The sequence below is a fragment of the Streptopelia decaocto genome (genome assembly GCF_964273445.1).
Source record: "Streptopelia decaocto genome assembly, chromosome: 4".
NCBI lineage: Eukaryota > Metazoa > Chordata > Aves > Columbiformes > Columbidae > Streptopelia > Streptopelia decaocto.
In genome coordinates, this window is record NC_138658.1 from 58,821,897 (window position 1) to 58,845,185 (window position 23,289).

General features: G+C 38.6%; 1 protein-coding gene across 2 annotated transcripts; it reads right to left on the reverse strand.

The window, feature by feature from the left end:
* Nucleotides 1-1,115: 1,115 nt before the first annotated feature.
* On the reverse strand, nt 1,116-22,723 carry ANAPC4 (anaphase promoting complex subunit 4). 2 transcript variants are annotated; one of them, XM_082050925.1, is made up of 29 exons: nt 22,492-22,587; nt 21,990-22,075; nt 21,550-21,655; nt 20,320-20,452; nt 19,020-19,094; nt 18,883-18,909; nt 18,739-18,783; nt 18,179-18,263; nt 17,676-17,786; nt 17,013-17,096; nt 16,667-16,753; nt 15,895-15,959; nt 15,758-15,800; nt 15,571-15,647; nt 15,042-15,142; nt 14,914-14,965; nt 14,560-14,615; nt 13,342-13,388; nt 12,539-12,595; nt 12,331-12,387; nt 11,695-11,788; nt 9,910-10,007; nt 9,372-9,433; nt 9,250-9,288; nt 9,061-9,162; nt 7,871-7,948; nt 6,907-7,077; nt 5,575-5,698; nt 1,116-5,183 (listed from the first exon to the last, which is right to left on the reverse strand). In XM_082050925.1, exons 4-29 carry the CDS (start codon nt 20,349-20,351, stop codon nt 4,968-4,970), a joined length of 2,085 nt encoding a protein of 694 aa, XP_081907051.1. In that variant the 5' UTR covers nt 20,352-20,452; nt 21,550-21,655; nt 21,990-22,075; nt 22,492-22,587; the 3' UTR covers nt 1,116-4,967. The 2 variants fall into 2 exon arrangements, with proteins under 2 accessions (XP_081907051.1, XP_081907050.1); XM_082050924.1 differs by lacking the exon at nt 21,990-22,075 and having other exon boundaries at nt 22,492-22,723.
* Nucleotides 22,724-23,289: the final 566 nt, after the last annotated feature.

The following is a 23,289-nucleotide window of genomic DNA, read 5'->3' on the forward strand; positions in this document are numbered from 1 at the left end:
TTCTCGTTGCCCCTCTCGCGAGATGTCCATCCATGCTTATAAATATGTTTGCATTCCATTGCTAGGTTTACCAAAACATGTGTCTGGTTCTCCAGGAAAATGCAGTTAATATGAAGGCTTTAGCTGACAGGCAAAATTCGCTGAAAGAGAAACTTGTTTTTTAGCAAAACCAGGACACGTGTCTATTACAATTCTCCAAAATTTCAGCAATCACCGACCACGGCAAAAAACTACAGAAATTACAACCCTGTGCAAAACAAAGCAGAGAAACTGTTTCAGTGCACAGCGGAACTGCACAGTATTGTAAGGCAAGAAGTAAACTAACCAGAATTTGGCCACAGGTTATAAACAGGTTGTCTTCTGGTATTAGTTTAATAGTCTCCTAATAAGACCATATGCATTCCATGTTCTCTCTCTCAAGCGATTACTATACATTGAAAAAGTTCTAGAAAATAAATTAATTTAGAAGACGTTTATTTCTAGGTGCCACAAAAAAAATCCAGAACACTGATCTGCTTTACTCACTAGCTCATCTTCCTGCCTTAATACTTTAAAAAAATAAAATAACTAGAAATTAGAGTGGATATTATGTTCTTTTTCATGCAACTTATCAAAGTAACATCACCTCAAAATTAATACACAGTATTTGGAAACCACAGTGCCCACTGATGCCTTCCATCCTCTTTCTCCATTTCAATATTCTGAACATCACCAAAGTAGCTGGAACATTAAGTCTAGTACAGATTAGCCGTGAGAGAGGGGAACTTCACAAACACCACACTTTTCTAGAAGAGAAAGCAAAAAGCATTGTCTGTTTGCTTCTAGTCTAGCAGGATTCCACTACGAAGGCAACAGGGTTAATTCAACATATGGAAAGATAAAGTTTATTGTTCTTCAGATTACCGCAACATTTGAAAGCACTGGTCTTTGTGCTATCCCCAGGAAAATGTAGTAAAATAAATACATGACCAGATTATCCAATTCCTTACCTTTGCCCTGCAGGTCTCATCTGTAGTGGCTGTTAAAGAGAAGATTTCCAGTGTACCCGAGGGCAAGTCTTCATCTTCATTATAGAATTAACATGTGAATTCTTTTGAGATTTGCAGGAAGCAAAATTAATCTCTGAAGACTTTTACTTTAATAAGTAATTTAAGAAAAAAAAATGTACAGGGAAAAATGATTGCAGCTCTAAATCTGTAAAAGAATCACTAGGGTGAGCAAAAGAGGGTTTTATTCAAATACTATTTTCAAGTAACTTTGGAAGAAGGCCTTGAACCCGACTTTCTCAGGCAGCTAGAATGTACCCTTATCTCCAGATTGTAGAATCAAACATTTTTCAGTCAAGGAAATAAAGAATTGGTGTGTTCAAAGCAGAATAGACCCAATTATATGCTAAAAGAATTCCAACACCAGATCCAATAAGCAACAGCTCTACTGACATGGGACAGAATTTCTTCTGTATGACAGTAAGAGAATGGATTTGAAATCCATTTATTTCCTATATAGGCCCTAAGTGGTTCTTTCCTTTTTCTCTTAGTAAGAATAGGCTCACTCTAGGAGGTAGCACTCCTGGTGAGAACTGCAAGAACTAAACTTGATAGGACTCTTTATTTTATCGTCTAGGTTAAGTATGAGAACTGCATAAAACCACTCAAAATCCTCGATACACAGGAGCAGGCGTGACTACATAATTTGCACAGAGCTGCCAGCAGAGCTGTAAAACTGCCATCCAGGAGCAGTAGCCGTGTAATAGCCCCTGGGGGAAGAATATCTCAACACCCACACTACTTCTGTATCTCGTTATAACTTCAACCTCGGACTTTGCTGGCACCAGTGGTCTCCAGACTGATTTGCTAGGAGCTCTATTACTTAAAATAGAGGTGTAGTTAAATACATTTTATCACCTACAAGTGGTATTTCTTCTCTTCCACTTACAAAGGTGGTCTCTTTTTTTTTTTTTTCCTTAGAGTTCTTCCACATTGACATTCTCCATAGAGATCACTATGTCATTTTGCTTCTCCATCCTTGAAACTCACTCTGTGGCAATTCCTTTCATCCTCCCTCCTCATTCATGTGCGTTCTTCTTACTGCTTATTATAAAGTGATCTATGGTGAAGTCTTCCTACCCCTGTCCAAAATGTCCTTCTTAGATCGCTATCATTGCCCCATGGCACAAGCTCAGCCAACTCTTCTGCTAAACCAGCTTGTGAAGCAAGAAATTAGAGTCACATCTCGAAGAGCCACAGCTAGTTTAAGGTAGCAAGGGAATCCTTCTCGGATATTACTGCAGTATGTAACAAGACACATGAGCCAATATTTACAAGAGATATTAACACAGGCCACAGAAACTTACTAAAGAACTTAAGCCCTTATGTAGATGGCTTTCCCATTCTCACAAGGTTCACATGTAGCCTTAAAGCTTTTCAAGTAGGTTTTTCAAAGCCAAGCAGCATTAGGACCAACCATAGGTATTGTTACAAAAATACACATCCCTTCTTCCCTCTACAAAAAGAAACAGTTAACTAAAGCAAGCTTTTGTTCACTATTTCTCTCCATCAATCTCCTGCCTTTTTGAGCAGCTGGAGAGGTCATTTGTGAAGGCAGGTGCGAGTGCGCAATGAAATCCATGTAAGTGTGAGGAAACGGTCCCAGGGCCCGGCCAGGCTGTGAGGCAGAACAGCACCAGCTGGTGAGAGACTGAAGTAAAAACTCAGCCACATGGCAAGTCTTCAAGTCATGAAGATCAGGCAGGAAACACATGGACGAAAGGGCTAAATAAAGGATTACACAAGGCAAACAGCAGGAAATAAAACCAAAGCTGCCCAAGATCTCTAAAAAACTAGAAACGCCACATACAAAACAGGTAGACATTAAAAAAGCTGCAGCAGCAAATGATTCTTAGAGATCTAAAGATTAGTATTACAAAGAGTGGGTTGTGTGCACACTTACTGAGAATATAAAAGGTTCTTTTGACTCCAAAACTATCAAGAATGAGAACTCGCAGCAGAAAAAGGCTGAATGAGCTTGCAGTTAGCATTAAAAAAGGATGATGAAGAAGAGATCAAAGTGGCAAGTGAGATCATCAGATCCACACAGCACCAAAATCCTGAAAAACTTCTAAATCAAGTATTTCCTATTACCCTTTTGAAAACAGATGCATAAGCACATTACTGACACATTTATTATTACAGAAATCTGGTACCAAAATAAAAATAAGTTTGATAGGAGAAATCATCAATGCATTCAGAAGCACTGACCTAAACTGGTGCATTCATACTATTTCACTGTGAAACGTAGAAAGTGCACATGCACTTATCCAAGCCAGAAGCAAAACTCCCATTGACTCAAACACATCCAAGAAAACCTCAGGGAGCTTTCTGAAGGCCTTGCCGCTGTGGTACGGGACACACCTGCTCTTAGCACACATTTCGAAACAATTATGGGCAGCACAGATCAGATTTCCATATGCCCACAGACTAAAACTACTTAGCAGAAAGCACAGCAAAACAATTGTTTCTAAGCACTCTAGTGTGACAATTCTTTAATTCAGATCAGAAGCAAAAGTTTCCTGGAAGAACACAAGGCCAGGCTTAAGCTGAGTGGGTTCTGCTGCAGCAGTAATTTCTCACGAAGAGAAACCTACTCTACATAGAAAATCCACAATGCTTTTGAATGGGTATTTCTGCCCCTCCTGTCCTACAGCTTCCACTGTGCCTTCAACCATGAGTGTTAAATGAGATGAGCATTAGATGAGAATGCTGAACAGCAAGCAGCTTTCAAGGAGCTTGGTAAGGAAGGGAAAAAATAAGAAGTCTCTCTCAAAGCTGAACAGCCTTGTTTACAACCACCATCCCCAAACAGTCCAAAAACTTCAGAACTCCAGTTTAAAAACCTGCTACTTAAAAATGGCATATTTCAAAACAAGAGAAAGAGGATAAGCCTAGCATCTGATTTTTGCAATGCCAAATAGCAATTTCAGGAGATGTATTTAGTTTTGAAGCACAGAATGGATCACATGCATAAGACCTGATCCTCATCACGATACAAGGTACCCTCACTGTTCTGAAAGATGATCATGCATTAGCAGCATTGTTCATTCAGAGAGCTGAGTTTTAAGCTAGCAGGGAAGAACATTTTACATTTCTAAAACACTTTTCCTAGCTTCTAGCACTACACCATTCCTACAGCAATATATGAATTAGCAAGAACATGATTATGCTGAAGCCTATGCACGACATACAATATGACATCAGAATAAAAAAATATACTCTTTGTTGTAACTTTTCATTACAAAAATACCAGATGGAGAAGACAGACCTTCAGGAACAATCTCACAGAAACTAGGAAGGCTGAGACATGGAAACATTTGACAAAACACATACACAAATGTTGCACTGGGGACTAAAGAACTGCGCAGATGGAAATAATGTATTACTGAGGATAGATGTCAGACTTTTTAAAAGCATGTATTCAAGTAACAGCTGCTCAGTTTTGTTGTCTAACCAGTCTTATGCTGACCTGCAAGCTTGTTGTTGGTCATATACACAGACATTTCAACTCTGCAGGAAGCTTCTGTACCCATTACTAGAACATGAAATCTGAGAAGAAAAGAATTCAGTCCTGAGTTTTTTTGTTTTCACATACAAGTTCATTTTATCTTAATAACAGCATTCAAGACTGAACAGGTCAGCTACAAAACATCAGTTGGTATTTCTTCTTCTCCTCGTCTATAAAAAAATGCAAATGGAAAAGCTCTCAAGGAAGTGTAGTTCATACCAAACCGTGTGCCAGACAAAACAGGGTCAAATAAACGTGATAGAGAACACATACAGTCTTTGCTGAGAAGCAATACAGAATTCTGACACACAACACCCTACTACAGCTGCCTGAGTAGGTACAGGATACATCATCTCAGCAGCCGGAAGTCAGATGACAGTCTTGTCCCTTTACCAGCATAAAAGCCTATGTCAAGGATCCAGACTTGATTCCTGTTCTTCAGTTTCATCAAGTAGTTCTTCAGCAGATGCACCACACACATTGTCCTGGTTGTCGGCAGACTGATTTTGCTCATCAGGTTCCCCAGCTGCAATCTGAGTTGTTTCTTCTTCCTCTTCTTCCTCAACTTCCCCATCATCCTCTACATCCATCTCAAACACCCTCACATGACGGAGATTTGAACTTAGCTACGAAGACAGTAAGAGACATGGAAACATTATTAATGAATAAATAAATAAAAGCACCAATATAATTGTGAATGTTAGCTAACAGCTCTGAAAATAGCCTTTATCTTTGAAATGGAGCTCTCAAGGAAATCAGCAACTTTTTAATTGCTCTGCAGGCTGAAAAGTAAAGCAAGATCTATTAACTTCTGTTCAAGTTTTTCCATGTTGTGTTTTGAGAGAGGTATGACTGTATCCTGACACACTTATAACAGATTTTGAGACAATAATATATTTGTTAAAAAAAAAAGTTTTGATAATCTCACTAAATTAGCAGAAATGGGTTATCACTCTCACCAGTCATACCATGTTTTCTTTAGTAGTTTACAGGCTTGTTCACAGACACTGTACTTACCACACAGGAAACTTTTCTAATGCCATTTACAGAAACATACTGAGCTTTCATATTCTCCAGCACTCTCCACTGATTCTCCAAGAAAACAGTACGTGTGGGTATCTCATCACTTTGCTCATCCAGCCTGCAAATGGTAAGAAGAAAAGCACAAAGATAGTACATAAGAAGCAATTCCAGTACTAAGAAAAACCTCAGTCAGTCCAGTTTTTGTATGTCTACGTTTTATTATATGATATGCAACAAGCAGACAAGCATTTGAAACCATCATAACATCGCTGCAGATACTCAAGAGCGGGGGATCCAACTGTGGAGACACAGCATGTTTCAACTGAGGTAAAATATCACAGCAGGTGAGAAGGAGGTTGTAAAGCCTGATCTTCCCCTAAGTAACAGCTACAGCAGGAGGATGAGGATGGCCATCCTTCAAACCTCTCTTCTGCAACAAGAGGAGTTTCTGAACAAGTTCTGGAGGTGATGCCTCCACTTACAGAGACGTTTGGCCTCCATGACCTTTTAAAGATGTATCACTTGAGTTCACTCCCACTCACAGGGATTCTACGAAGGAACTCCCAGCCTATTACAGTGGCCAGGATTAGTCTGAACTTGAACTGTTCATTCTTCAAGACACAATCTCTTTGTGGCACAAAAAAAAATATTTGCGGTTCAGTGTGGCTCTTTATTTTGAGGTAAAAATGTATCTTAAGCAATCCACTAGAAAGGCACAGGGAGAAAAAAGAAAAAGCAGGTGAGGCACAACAACTAAAAGATTAGATTCACTGCCTGAACTACACTGGCAATTTGTGTGTGTGTATTCACTTCCCCCAATGCTCTCCTCTCTCTGTGCCAACACAGAGAGGCATCAATTCTGATGTTTCAACACTAACCTGACAATAGTTCTAAGTGTGATTGCCAGGGTAAAAATGAAGAAATATCTACGTATCTTTATTACAAGGCAGAGGTATATGAGAAAATATGCTGAAAACATCCTAAATTCAACTATTCTGAGCAGCAAAGTTAGCATTCTCTGAAGAAAAGATTTCTGATTCTACAGGATGTCTTCAATTGGTCCTCCCATTTCATGAGAGCCATGTACACAAGTAGTATTCAGTCTCAAAAAAAGCAAACCCAATCCTGACCGAGCCCTCAAAAAACCACAAAACAAACTGTTCAGGAAGCTTCCATCTCCTTACCCCACTCTTCCTGGCACAAAAAGAGTTTTCGTCTTTAAAATATTTATGCACACAAAGCATGAGTAACTGTACACAATTAGAACATTTGCTTAATCTGCCTTTCAGTTCTGCATTCTCAGACTTGCTCAAAGTTTTTCAGTACCTTTTAGTAGAATCCCAGATAAATTCCCTGTCTTGGTCCTCATCTGTGTACACTGAAGATAAAGGCAGCTGAGCCAAGACTCTCTCCTTCCCCTCTTGTTCCACACTCTCCTTCAGGACTACAGTTACGGTTTCATCATCATAGAAGTGTGCATCTAAACAACTGTAGCACCTATAAGAAAAGAATTTAGAAAACATCAAGGAATAAAAATGAATACAGAACTAAAATATTTTCACATTGCATAGCATTCATATTAAAAACTATTCGGTAGTTAACAGTGAGTTTTACTGTAAATGATAAAAAAAGGTCAACCATGCAGCTAAGACACTGAAAGACAGCCATAACCACAGCAGCCTCCTGTATCATGCAGGAAAAATGATTCTTATGGGCAACAGAAAAAAAGCAAACCATACACACATTAAAAAAAAAAGGATTTTTTTTTTCCCCTTTTCAAGTGAAATGAAAGAAACAGTAAACACACAAACACCAAAGTAAATTTAGAAACACAACTGAAGGTAATGAGGGCAACCCCATCTGGCCTTTCTACATGAAAAGGATGAGCATAGTCTGCCATGCCTTCTAAGATGCCTTCACTCAGGTGTATCAAGTCTCACTCCATCTTAAAGAACATTACAGATACAAGCAAGAGCTGTTTCCAAGTAGCTTCATTTCTTGAACATGTGCTACAGCTCTAGTTTTCATCTAGAAAATTAAATTTACTTGACCTTGAGATGAAGTGCAAAGTAGGACTCCCACAGTCCTGCAGCTTCATTCACCTGTGCCATTTCTTACAGCCTGACTCACCCAGGGACTACAAACTGGTCCAGCGACTGCAGTAATAACTTGCAGGATAAAAGCCAAACTGTAATACCTGAGAAGTTAGCTTAATGTAAAATAAACAGTAGAAAACATGGTCTTCAGTTTAGCAATCTGCAATTCTAGAAGAAAAATCAAATATACTGACCTGGAGTCTGAGCTCTCATTTATACTGTTGTTCAAGAAGTTTCCAAAATCTACTGCAAGAATTCCATTACTGACAGACCTAGAAGAACAGTGTTAATTAGCTCAGTGACTAATCTATTTTCCATTCACAGTGAATCCAAAATCTCCAACAGCAACTGCGGTGAGAGATGGTGTAAGCCTGTCTGAGCTTAAGACAATACACAGCTACTTCCCAAAGTGATGTAACTGGTGGATGGGAACCTTTCGATTTCTTCTGTCGCTCAGCAAAACACGACTAATGGAATCAAACGGGAAACTGGATCTGGCTTGTGGGATGCAGTTCTTCTTTGCTGAACTCAATTGTCCTAGTCTCAGGTCCGTTACGTTACTTGCTACTCAAATCTACAGAAAACAAGTTTAGACTGTTTTATCAATGTGGGAGGAAATAGGATGGAAAATACACCACAAGGCTGTAATTCTGTCATCAGCAGCTCTCAACTGGAAACACAAAGGATGGATTCACCATCTGTTTTCTTCAGCAGTAGAACTGCTTTAAAAATTTCCACCCCTATCGCAGTTCCTTATCTCCTTAAATTAATTTACAGAGATTATAAAAATCAGTATTTTATAGAGAGGAGGAGTTTTTGTTGTTTACTAAACGCAGGACATTTTAGTGCTCCCACTGACAGAATGCATCCTACACAGTTGCATCAGCACATCTAGGCAGTGACAAACTGCATCTTGGACACAGAAACTCCTGTAGGTACAAAAAACTACACCCTAAAGAGGTGTAGTCTATTTGTTGCACCTGCGTCCACCTCCCATTTTTCCTTAGAATATTAAGTTACAGGCTGCAAGGGATTAATCATGAATATTTACAGTAAGACAAAGCAATGCTGAAAGCATGATTCCCTGTAATTTTTCAGAAGTTTGCACAAACAAGTAATTCTGGGAGGAGCAAAACTAAGGGAGCCTGATTTTTTTTTTCTAAGCCTAAAATCATCATGGGTCTGTGATTCAATTTCTGAATCAACACAAACTTCTGCTGCAATTTCCTGCCATGCCTCCTAATGTCCTCCTAATTTTCTCTAGTATCCAAAAAACCTTGTTTTCATGCTGCTCCTTCCTTCTTTTTACAAAAAGATTAAAATTGTAATTGTCTCTCTACACATGTGCTGAAGCTCACAAACCACTTCTCACATTCTGTCTTACCTGGAAGTATCAGTATGTCTCCTCAGAATGTATATTTTAGAAACAGAATTTTCCAATATGGTGAAGAGAACATAATGTATATTGGATGTTTTGTCATTCCACCTGTAACGTGGGAGAAGGAAATAAAAAATTAGTTCATATTTTAATAACTGGTAAGTAACACAGAACAAGAAACAGCAGCATACTTACAGAAATGGTAGTTTAAATAATTGAGGTGTGGAATCTTCACTGAAAAGGAAAAAACAAGCCAGTTTATAAAATGCTACTGTAATTTTGTACAATTGAGCTTTAGAAATAATGTAAAGAAATACCTTTGAGAAGTTTTGTAAAGAGACATGCGGACTGCTTGATGCACTGACTTTCCAATTACATCCTAACAAATGTAATCAAAAAAGGCAGAAAGGTATTCAATATTATACAGCTTTTTAAGACAAAAAACAAACAAACAAATACACCTGAGTACATCTAAAAGAAAAATCCACCAATGTTTCTGCTGGAATAAACATCCCTCATGCAAACACTAGTGCCACTTGATACGCTTGTTTCATGTTTCTCCTTAATGTATACACTAACATATTGCTGACTAACACAGGTACCTAGTACATCCAGCTAATTAATCTTAAAAATACATCCCAGTAATGTGGGAACAGAAGACACGAAACAAAAAATCCCCCATTATGCTTAAAGGCTTGAGACATCCTGGAACTGGTGAAGCTTCGCTACCTGCTGCCACCTAAGTTGTGGGCACTCAAAGGCAAAGGATTAAGACTTCAGGCCTTACTAAGCATGACTATTTCCAGTTGACTGCTACCCCTAAAAGAAAGTTACCATTTACATAATGAAACTTACCGCTGGCTTTTGTAAACACTGATCAATGACCCCTTCCATTTGCCTTTTGACAAAATGCAGTGACTTCTCAGGATAGTAGGGAAACAGAAGTGGACTTTCTGCAAACAGATGAAGTTAAATTTTGAAAATGCTTGTATCTCTTTAAAGTATAGTACACTGCTGCTATAGTGACAACTTGGAATGGGGCCAGTGGAGGGTCAGTAGGATGATCACAGGGCAAGATGTGCTTTACGAGAAGCTGAGGGGGCTGGGTTCATTCAGCCTAGAGAAGCGAGGGCTAACAAGGAGGAACCTGTTGGTCTCTTCATCTGCCTAAGGAAAACATAATTTTCAAAGCCGCACACAGAGAGAGGAGAAGATGTAAGAGTCACAAGCTCCAGCAAGGGAAATTCCAATCAGATATAAAGAAAAAAGGGCTGGTTAGTCACTGCATCAGGGTGCCCAGAGGGGTTGCAGGGTCTCTACCCTTGCAGGTGTAGAGGACTCAACTGCACAAAGCCTTGAGCAACCCAGCCTGGCTTCAAAATCAGCCCTGCTTTGCTTGGATCAGGTGACTGACTAAATTATTCCCTGCTTATAAATTCTAACTCAAGCAACTAACTGCATTACAATACAAAAAGAGATAAATGAATGAGAAATGGAGGTCTGCCTGCCCCTTCAGCTTTTCTTCACAGTCCATTCAAAACTGCAAAAAGACTGAATTGCATTTACCCAGGAGCTACGAACACAGGTGTCATAAAATATCTTGTTTAATATCTTTGCAACAATTTACATACTTTTTGTAGTAGCTATGATTTGGCTTCAATAGGACTGATTGGTTCTTATTAAATACTTTGTAAGAAGACATATAGGCTCTGAGATAAATCTCGCTACTTATTTTAAGTACATAACCTGTTTCTTTTCCAATGTTTAGCCAGAAAACTGATATCAACCAAACAACAAAGCAATATAAAACACCAAAGAGTAGAAAGTGTCAATGACAGAAGCATTACTTGTCCTATAAACCTCATAGTTCTGAGAGTGAGACAAACATCTAAATATTTGCCAAATTAATACCAACAAAACCAGTTACAATCCATGTCTACAATCACAAATCTTGGGTAGTAACAGAAATGACCAGTCAAGCAGTCTACACATTTAAAGTATCAAAAATATTTTCGAAGTATGTTTAAAAATATGTTTTCTAAATACGACTTTGCCAAACAAAAATGTTTCAATTTCCCCCCTTTTTATTGAATTAAATAAGCAGAAAAAGGCAGCCTACATAGCAAATTCTATTACAGACAGCTTACGCTGTGGCAGTTTTACAGTCTATGATCCCTAAAGTTAAACAAGAATCATTTTCACTATCACCTTGTTAGAATACCTTTCTTCTTTTTCACCACTAATTAACAAAATAGTCTCAGACTACAGTCAAAGAGAACAAGTTAGGACACTTCCCCCAGGTATGACCTGAGTGTAAACATCACTTCCTCCAACTGGAATTAAGATGTCCTAAAACAGATGTCTCCTGGGATTTCTTCCAAGCCAACACTCCTGAGACTGGTACCTAAAAGGTAGGAAACTCCTAATACCCAGAATATGGTAGTTGATTGGGTAAGCAGCTACATAAAAACTGTGAAAAATAACAAGGCCCATTTATTTTATTCTACTCAGATGGAGACCCATGACTAACACTATGAAAATAACAAATAAGCAGGAAAAAACACAGATTACTTTTCTACATTTGTTACAGTCTATGTATATCTTTAGTTCACTTTTACTTTTTACTAAAGCACATGTTACCTTTAAGATGAGTACTATTTTTAAGGAAGTTAAACCACTGGTTTCCCTCTGTATTAGGTGGTGACACAAGGTCATCATCTTCATCTTTCAAGTACTAGAAAAGAAATAGGTGTTTGTAAGACTGCATTTTAAGAATAGGGGACATTAGAACTGACCTCCAAAACTGCCCCTTACAAGTCCGTTACACATTTATTCTTAATTTAACTCCCTACTCTTAAAACTAAATATTCTACCCCTTCTTGAAACAATAAGAAAAATCAACTACTGTCTAAGATCACATAGTGATGTTTCCGTAATAAACTGATTTTTATACCAAGTTTAGAGCATAAATGTTTTGAAATCCAGTGATTAATGGCATAAAGACAAACACATTTCAGTTTTACATTACTGTTGCTAGCTGTGAAGAAGTACCAACCTTTTCTTAAAAATACAACATCTGCAAGAAAAAACTATGTTTTCAAACACTCTTTTTCATAATAATAGTGGAAAATAATTAAAATACTGCCATCTGCCATTACTGGAATGTGGAACACAGAGCGAAAGGGACAGAGAAGAAAAGTGGGCACAGCTTTAAAAGCTTCTCCATCTAAGGATTTCATCATTTACTCTTTTCCCACTTACTCCCTAGTTCTTTACCTGGCCAACTCTCTCCACATTGAAGTATTTTCCTTTACGATTGTAAAGTTCTGGTGCCTGAAAAAATAACGGAAACAAAACCATTATTTAAACCCAAAGTTAATGAGAAAAAGATGATTGAATTATTTTATTACAGGATTTTTCTGATTAAATTCTTGGCAGCAAAAATACAGTCAGATGCTGTATTTGGCAAACCAATATAACTTACCTCATTGAAGTGTTCAGTTAGAAAATCAGCAACAAACGTGATATCTTTTTGAGTCATCTAAAAGAAAAAAAAAAAAAAGAAAATAAGTGAGAAAAGAAAAGGATAAGAAATACATTTCAATGAGGATAGAACACCTGTTCTGTAACTATCTCCCTCGACCTCCTAGTTGTGCTCCTGCCCAGTATGCATCCACCAGCACCACAAAGTTCATCTCACAGAGCTGCTCCCTGGCAGCTGGGGCCCTGTGGGGCCACTGCAGGGGGTTACTCTGCCCAGGACAGAACCTCATATTCATCCTTGTTGAACTTCAGGAGATCCCTGTCTGTCCATCCCACATAGCTAATCTATTGCCCTCTGGAAGATACCTCTGCCCTGGACCGTAGGAACTGGTTCACCCAGCATGACGGTGTCAGTAAACCTGATGCAGGTGTATTCACAGAATCACGGAATGGCTGGGGTTGGAAGGGACCTCTGGAGATCATCTCCTCTAGTGGGGCATTGGTAAAGATGTTAAAAACCCACTCCTCTTAACTTAGTAATTTAGGGCATCTAAAGAGCTGCTATACACAGACGTCTGGCATTCACATACAGTTTGCTAAAAAGAGTAGTATTAACAAAGAAACTGAAAAAGTCATTCATGCGAGACAGCATATTAGTCTGTATCTGCAGGCACCAACTTTCTGACAGAAATGACACAGATGCTACCCTTTAAGTTTTGGAACAAAAATAAACCTTTAATCTTGCCCTCTAAGTCAAGCAGAATACCGAATATACCACAATTTATTAGAAAATGTTACTATTACCTTGTTCAGCTCTGGAAGCACATGATCTTCTGACATCCTCAACATGGCTGAGGGAAAATAATATTTTTACTGCATCAATATTAATATGTTTTCCTAATATTCTTAATTTTCAATGTCTATGCAATAAGACACTTGATAAAATAGGAAAGTAACTTGTCAGAAGCAAGAGAGTCTGGAAGGAAGAATATGAATTGAGACTGAAATTAAGCCTCACTTGCATCCACTAGCTTACAATACAAATCCTGGAGAATTTTTATCTTTAATATTTTCCAATATTGCATCATACCCTCTACAAGACTGAGATAAGATTATTATAAAGAGTTCATAAGAATTTATTCTTGTACATACTAAGAGCAATAAAATGGATATATATAAAATACACAAATACTGTCATGCCCAGAGTAACGTAGAATTGCACAGAAGTAATTTTAGATTAGTGAGGCTTAGATAAGCAGTTCTCTGTTTAGTTTCAACACAAGTAAACACGGTAAACATTTGAATCAAGTTCTCGTATTATGACAGAGAACTCTTACAGTTTTGCTTTCTCCAATTTTTAAAATTAAATTTACTATATTCCTGCTAGTTAGTGCTAAAACTGGATTTCTGGTGCTATTACAGTAGCTGGTAAGACTACTTGTAATTCTAAAAAGACCAATTAAAAATTATAAACCTATTAATAAACGCTTTATAAAAACAAGTAGGGTAAAATAGTGTTCTGCACATCCCTCTAACATTTTACCTGCAGCTACTAGCTACAATTGGAGATGGCTGTTAAGTGCATCCAGATATTCAGGGACTGTTTATGTCTGTGGGTGACCTTACATCTAACCAGATCTCCACAGGGGAAGCAAGTGACAGCATAAAAGAAAAACCAAACTGATGTAAACTAAATAAAGGCCTTTAATTTCTCCAAGTCAAGATGAGCAAATTGCTCATGAAGCAGACAACTGTTTGCATTACATTACAGGATAAGTATACACAATACCCACTGTACACACACAAAGTTCAATTGAGAACTATCAAATTTATGATCTATGTGTTTAACATTATAATTATTCTTCTAACGTCAACTGTAACCTTTTAAATGCCCAGAAATTTTCTATGATAAAAATAAATAAGTAAATTATTATAACTAATATTGGCTTAATTACTTGCCGACACTTCCAATGCTTACAACACAAAACAGATAGCAGATGCTTACTATATTATCACACTTACCAACATACAGCCATCGAAAAAATGCTTTGAAGTTTTTCATACTACTGTCGATAACTCTGAGCAAGAAAAAAGAAAATAAATTACCAGATCTAAATGTCACAAGCTGCTCCAGGCTTAAGTCCCATCTTCACTAAAGAAAGGCCTGCAAGCACTATCAATTTTTTAAAAAATGCTCAGTGCAACCTTCCAAGTAAGACTTGGGGTGTGAGTCTATGAGATGCAGTGAGACAAGGTAAAGCTCACTGCCAGCAGAGCAGCCTCGCTCTCCCAACCTACTCAGTTCCCAGCCACATGCTTCCCCTAGGACACAAGACTCAAAAGGCATCTTATAAATTCTCTGGACTTTATACTTACTGAAGCAGCTCATTTGCTTTCAGGATGAAAGAACCAACAGCAGTAATAGCATCTGCAAAAAGAGCCAACCATTATTAAGCTTTCAAAAGTGAAATCAGAGAGGTTAAGTAGCACAGAGACTACTGTACCTTCAATTCCAGATGCATCTAATCCCAGAGACTCATATTTTTGTTTCCATAAAGCCATTCCTTTCAATTCACTCAAGTGGTATAATAGTGCCTCAGAGCCACTAGGAAGGCAGAGCAGAGAAATATAATTGTTTAGTCAACCTTTGGATATTCACTGCTTCCTTGCATGCTCCCTTTTTATCATTTAATGTGCAAAGTGGAGAGCTTTATAAGGTGGCCTGGCATATAAGAGTTAAAGTATCACTTCACAGAAAAGCACATACTGTTCTAATGATTTAAACCACCACACAAAGCTGGTGTGAATATTTTGCATATATCCTATAAACACATCACACAATAATATACAGGTGATGTGTCACAGAGATCGTTCAAAATGCTTCAAAAGTTCTCCATTACCAAAAAATAAATGAGTACATTTTGCCATGATTGCGGTCTCTGCACCAGCACACGTACATTCAAAGAACCACCAATACAGCATTCTGCCTTTTAGCCATTTTATCTATAATTCATTGGACATTCTGTGACCTACCTCTGCAAATGACTAATGACCAACTTCTGTATACTGGAATAGGAAGACTCTATGGACTGACCAAGTTTTTTTAAACCCTGTTACAAACAAAATACAAGCATAGAATGATGTTCCATTAACTTAACAGAACAGTGATTAAAATATATTGAAATACATTATTTTAATATGTTAAAAAGTATTAATATACCTTTACTGTCAGTTGGTTCATTAGTAATGCCTGAAGTTCCAGACTGAAGAGGGGCGGGGGAGAGAACCAAATACGCATTAATTTTGTATTTCAATATCAAATGCAAATACATGCTCAGATAAAACGACTGTAACTACCTTGCTTTGCCCCATAACAACAGCTGCATAAACTCATCCTGAACAGAAGTGGTTGTATTCTTTTCCTGTCAGTCAAAATGATTGAAATAGATCGATAAGAGATTAAAGCCAGGCTACCAAATAATCTTATGAACACTTCAATTAAAATAGATCAGAAAACCCACCCATATACTTGAATGTTGAAATCAGACTAGTGACCACTGGAAATTTTCTGGTATTTTAAGTTATTTTCAGTTGTATTACCCAGTAAAAATTATAAGCAGTTTTCCATCACCAATAATCCATTTTTAAAAAGTAAATAAATTATTTTATTAGTTTGACTTCCACGGTCAGTGAACCCAAAATTTAAAGAAATGCAAGAGTATCTTATCAGGGCTGTTATACAGGCTCTATTGAGCTAGGTGTAAGTGCTAGGGGGCCGTTACTTAACATTTGCAGTATTCAGTTTATCAGCGACTGAAGTACAAAAAGCACAACCTTAAATAGAGAGCAACCGATCAATAGCTGTGCAAGCTGAAAACGAGCACTTGCGAATAACTTCGAATAAATAAAATAAAGTAGTATCACAATACAGTCGTGCTTGATTGTGCTCAGATATCTTTAGCGTCAGAGCACTTGACACACAATAGGTTCCAGGCTGCCTCTGAACTTAGAGATTGTTATCTGGAGGCACTATGCTTAAACAACATTAAGATATGCAGCATGTTAACGTGAACAACAGAACTACAGCAAAAAAAAAGTTTTTCCAAAAGAATGGTTAAGATCACAGTACCTGTACAAACTTCGTTAGACGTGAGTCCATCTGCATCAATATTTCTTCCCACGCTTCACACATGCACGTCAATGACAACTTTATATACTGTAACACAGACACACACTTTCATGTTACTCCCTTTTTCCACCCTTCAAAACACATGCAAGAACTGGATGTTACAATACAAAGGGGAGACATAATAAATTTTCTATAATATCTTCAGTATCAAATTCCAAGTTAGACCTCTACATTGACTTAAAACCAACTTAAGCTTCCTACTAGAAAACATGATTTTTACTTGTGTTAAGAATATAGAAGCTGGTAAGAACTGCAATATTAAAAAGATTTCATAACACAGCTGTACCTGTAACAGAGTTGAAATGTGAGTAAACTTCCGGGCCATCCGAGTTACCTCAGGTAAGTAACTTGATAATAGACTAGTGTCCAGCTGTAACAAACGAAACAAGCAACAGTTCACAGATGATTTGTCTTTTAAGAAATTTTAGACTACACAACAGAAAAGACCGATGAGAAGGACTCACAGAAAAACTGTAATTTTTCATTTCCTTAAAGTTGATTTTAAGAGGGTAATACATGTAATTCATAAGGGCAATACATGCTTTTAATACATCTATAAAAATGCCTGATAAATTTCCTCATTTGGGAGTTATAACAGTAACAGTTTTAAGGATGACTATTCTGGACAGACTGCATAATCAACAGCGTCACTCCTATGCCGTTGTGTTCAGAATAAAGAAAATCTGAATAAGTGTAACTTTAACTGAATAAATGAATGTCATATTTAAAGTAATATTTTAAAAGAATGCCTCAGATCATCATCATCATCATCAATCTCATCAGTGAAACTGCATGTTAACGTCATAAATCCAGAAGTTAAATTGGGGTGAATTTCAGAAAGGCTGGAAACAGACTGTGGTTCAAATAATGGGAAAGCAAGAAAGCTACCAGAAAGTAATTTAAAAAGCAGTTTTACTTTTAAATAACCTTTTAAAATTACTTTACTTACCTGAAAATATGTTACCTCTGCTTCACTGTCTGAAGAGTCTCGTATCTCTGTAATAACTGATAGTGATTTCAAATCACTAGACAAACATAGTCCACGACAAGAACCTGCCACCTGAAAAATTCCAGTTTAAAAGTTAATTAAATATTGCATTTCCCCTAAGATGTATTTAATGCTCTAACACACTCACATACAAAGAAGGCTGCATTCAACGACATGTAAAAATGAAGTGGAATATTCAGCTGTTGTTCAGGAACAAAAGGAACCTCTTCACTATGGATTAGTGTTGAACTTTGTCTCATTTGAAACAAATGTTAAAATCGCCAGAGCGAGAATGTCTCTCCAGCAATAACCACACAACTCAATGAAGCGAAAGAACTATTCCACTCTTTAAACTGCAGTAACCCAGTTTCACTTATGTGTAAGCATACATATATATTTTTCATTCAATTCAGCTGTAGTTTGGTATATTATGAAGAAAAAACATGGAAAGGAATGGAATGTACCCCGGTTACTGTAGCAATCTTGAACATTCCATAAGCATAAATCTCAATAAATCCTGAGCTGCCACCAAGGACAAGAGCATTAAGCCTACAAAAATAGAAGAATATGTGTTGATGAGCACACTGAAACAAATTCTAATGCATACAAATATAATTCTTAATAATTGAATCCCATCCTTTTTCTAAAGAATCACTGAACAATAAGAAATACTGTACTACTGTCTACGATCCAAGAAATTTAAAAACAAAGCAAAAATATATTCACTTAGATAAGCTTAAGTACCACATACAACATAGCCTTCAAATTCACCCCAAGAAATCATCTTCTAAGGAAAAGAAGATACGGCACAAAAAGCAGCTGCTGATAAAGGTGCAAACTGATGGAGACTTTTTTTTAAATATATTTTTTGAATTTTATCTTTGTACATGGAAAGAAGAGACATCCTGTATCCTATCTCCAGGACCCTTAAAAATAGGTTATGAGTAACTCAAAAGTAAACCCACTTATCCATTATTTTATAGCTTAAAAAAAAGCGCCACAAAACCCCACATACGGAATTTACCTTACATCACCCAGAAGTTTCATAATCTCATCTGACTTTTCTTCACTGAAATACAAAACACATGACTGAGATTTATGTAGCTTGTTTCAATACCAGAAAACAAAATAAAAATAAAAAGAGAGACATAAGATGACCGTTTCTTACCTGAAAATTTTTGCAGTGGTACTGTAACTGAAAACAAAATCATTATTCTCAACAACGAGCATGTGCAGAATATTAAAGACAAATAACCAAAACAATGACACATTGTACCTTCCAAAGCTTACTAGTATAATGCTTACTTTTTTGGTAGTGCCGGTAATTTAGGCAAAAGGACATTTGATTCATCCTCAGCATTGTAAAAGGAAGTGAGAACACTGAAAAAGAAACAACTCTCTTTACCACCCAAGCTGTAGAAATGGGGAAGAATTTCTTTTTAACTTCAAAGTTACAGCATATAGTCAATATGTCACATATATTAAAGAGTTACAAGTATCAGAGGATAATCCCTTATGGGACCTTTAATAATTTAACAAATTAATAAAACAAAATTGACAATCTCTTCAATTTCAAAGTTTGTATCTGCTGGCTCAGTACTTTGCCACCAAACCCCTCATCACCTGTAATGCAGTAACTGACTGCGGCTTTGTGTTTAAACACTGTACGATCCTGCAGTACAACCTACCCACACCTCAAAAAATCTTCACTATAAAGAGATACTAGAGGAAGACTAAAGTGCAAAACCTAATACCACATCTTTAACATGCCAGAAGGATCAGATTCCCCATAAGGGGAGATAAGTCTATCCACATCAGGAACAGAATGCTAGAGGGATTTCAGATGCACTTATCTTCTTGCTGTTTTAAGATTGGTGTTTCCTGGAGGTGGGGATGAAAACCCCAAGTCAGGCTGACACCACCTTCCTTTTTTTTTTTTTTTTTTTTTTAATATTATTGTCTTGCTCTGTAATAAGGTGCATAACAGAGTTTTTTATAAGACCACAGAAATAGGGACCACGATGTCCCCCAGCTCACAAGTGCTGCTGAGAATTGTCTAACACCACAGGGCTCATGGTCACTAGGGGCAATCTGACTTCCTGAAGCAACAAAATTACCAGTGGGCCTGGATGTAACACCAAAGGCACATCGTGAAAGACATAAGCACCAAACTAAAGGTCTTGAAAGCACAGGTGAAGAAGGATTTAAATATAATACTTATTCTGACCAACAAAATAGACAAACATAATACCATTATTATAAATAGATTTTAATAAATTAATTATTATTGAAATAAACTGGATCGGTAGCCAGGTTGTACAAGCTAACACTAGATTAAGCAGCTCTTAAGAGGTGGGTGCTCAAGATCATGCTGAAATTTTTATGTATAATGTAAAGAATCACAAGTCTAAGACATGAATGTTAACAACAAGCATATGAAAAGTGTCTGTTCTAACCAAATGGAAAATTTTATCCAAGTGGTAACAAAAAAGACATAGCTATGTAATATCATATTATATGACTGCTTGTAACAACCTAAGTATAAATTATTAGTAAGGTGGCACTACATAACCCATAATTTACTTCTAGAGTTTTTCAGACTCACCTGCTTTCCTCAGTTACTTCCATCCAGTGCATGTAAGTAATAGAGGAGTCCACGGAGAAGGAGTGCAAGCTTTCAGGTTTTTCTACATCACATAGAATAATCCGCTTGGTATCATTAAGGCCAAAAGCCAAAACTAGAGAAAGATGAGTAAAAAATATGAACAGCCAACATGCAAAACTTTGCAGTTACTTTATACTGAATTAGAAAATAATGTGTCTTCAAAGCCAACTACTGGATAGAATTTTCTTTTTGTCTATTTATAGTCCTTCCAAAGTATCATATGAAACCTCCTCAATAAAATTACAGTTTGAACTCCTATCATTTTTTAGGTGATAAATTTAAGTCAAAGGCATGATTCCGCAATTATTTATCTACACGTTGAACTGAACACATTTCTAACACTTCCAACAACAGCTCTTATAAAGCAGAGACTTCAGTTTTTGCAATTTTGAGGCCAAAATTACATAGAAAGAGTGTACACCAGGAAGGTTAGGGTTTTGTTACAACAAAATACAATTTAAGACTTGCAGAGCAATTTTTCCATCACCTTCTTCTGAACTTTATTAACCATAAAAGCATATGGCAACCCAAGGCTCCCATGCTTACTTCCTTGTAATCACAAGCAATGAGCCTAAAAAGAAGTTTCTTAATCTCCTCCTATCATAATATGTAGGTATTTTTTACCCACATGTCAAGGCAGAAGATTGTCACCATTCTCCAGCCTCTAATGAGTCAAAAAAACCCCCTAATTTCCACATTAGGCTTACTAAGCTGCTAATTTCAACATTATTTCTGTTGATAAGGAAAAGGTTGTTTTGTTTTTTTTTCCTTCTCTGGTATATTATTAGAGCCATTTTAGCCTCTGAAGTTCAGCCTATGCTAAATAAGCTAAGCTCTTCAGTCAACCCTGATCAGACAGCCTCTGTACTCCCACAACAAATTTTGTCATTCAAATAAAAACATTGCACTTAGGAACCGGAATTTTTGCTATACCTTCAAAAGCAGTACTTTCGACATAAAGTCACCTTGCAAATTTTCTTGCAACTGCTTTCAACAGTGTAACTAACTCCATTGCTTTGAATAACCCTACATAAAATTAAGCTACCCTTCACTTCAAACACAGCTTACTTTAAAATTTCTTTCACAGATAAGAGGTATTATCACCACAACTTTCACTGTTTTCCAATGGGATTTTTATTGCACCGTATCACCTTATATAATTGACATTACTTTTGCCATCTGGTCTCCAAGCAAGAGCAGTCACTTCTTTTCCGGTATTTTCATTTGGAGGCAAACTCCAAACCCGTTGAAAGTTTGCAAGCCGATGAAGTAAAACCTACAAAGCAGACATGTTAAAGACAGAAAAATAAACCACATTCTCCCATCAATAGCAGTCTGTAAAGCAGTTCAAGATACACTTTTTTACCATTTGTAATAACTCTTGCATCTTATATATTTATCACCTGCTCCTCTAGTAGGTGACTCACTTCTATGTCACTTTAGAGAACAGGATGCTGTTTAGTATATAGAAACACAGAAATAAGCTATGCCTTGTGTAAGCCCACAGGCTGTAACCAGCAGGGGATACCCACAGCTCTCCAGCAGACAAACTGCAAGCACAAGTCTGTCTACACGCATGATCGCAAACAGCAGTTCCAGGCAAAAAATACCTGAAAATAGATTAATTTAAATAGGAAATTTCGTGTGCTTTAACATCCCCCAGATGCGGGCACTGAGAGCACCATCAGTGGTTTGTCTGGAAATTAGAAAGCAAAAACGGAAGGGCAGTAAGAATTAATACACTTAATAAAAAAAAAACCCTGCTATTCCTAAGTGCTTGGCTTAGCTTACAAGAATTCTGCCACAGACAACAGCAAAGGCACCTCAGCGACTGCACACGAGAGGTGGCGTTTTCCTGCCTCCCGCTCACCCTCCCGCTCCCTGTCACCCGGGCCGCCCCGCACCCACTCACCTCCCCCGCCTGTCACCCGGGCCGCCCCGCACCCACTCACCTCCCCCGCCTGTCACCCGGGCCGCCCCGCACCCACTCACCTCCCCCGCCTGTCACCCGGGCCGCCCCGCACCCACTCACCTCCCCCGCCTGTCACCCGGGCCGCCCCGCACCCACTCACCTCCCCCGCCTGTCACCCGGGCCGCCCCGCACTCACTCACCTCCCCCGCCCGGTTGGCCAGGGCGATGAGGTCCCTCTTGGGGGACCAGGCCATGAACACCACCTCCTGCGGCAGCTGCTTCTCCCCCACCTGCCGGAACGCGGGCATGGCGGCAGGGCGCTCCGGCCGGGCGCCGGCGCTCCTACCAGCGGCTGCCGAGCCCCCTTCGCACCCGCGGCCCTTCCCCGACCCCACCGCGCCACCGGCCGCCAGCCTCCCGCCCTCCGCTCCCGGCTTCCGGAGGCGGCGCTTCTCGCCGCGGCGCGGATTGGGCCCGGAGGGGAGCGGGGCGGCAGCGCGGGGAGGCCGGGCCAGGGCCCCGCCTGCCCTGTGCCTCGTAGCCGGTCACGGCTGCCCCCGGCGGGGTCAGCTCTCTGCCGCAGCCCCGCACGGCGCTGGGCGAGGTGGCGGCCGGGCCCGGGCTGGCGGCTGGTGCCGGGGAAGGCGCGGGCTGGCCCGCCTGCAGCGGTGCTGCGGGGACCTGGTGTCACAACACAGCTGGGTCAGCCCCTCCTGCGCAACACCAGCCTGCCATTTTCTCAGGCTCGCACCCAAGAATATGCTGCATCAATGCTCAGTTCCCGTTTTTACAATGTAACCCACCTCTGCTACCAGTGCCAGTCCAACACTATAAAACTAATGATTGTTTAACTCAAAGAAGTAGTTTAAAAATAAATTTAAATGTACTTAGAAGTTCACGTTTTTCCTCTTACTAAGCTTCTGAAGCACCTTTCTGTTCTTAGGCTTTCTTCCATTTGGAGAGAAAATTCAAAAAACCCAAACCCATACTGCAACTGG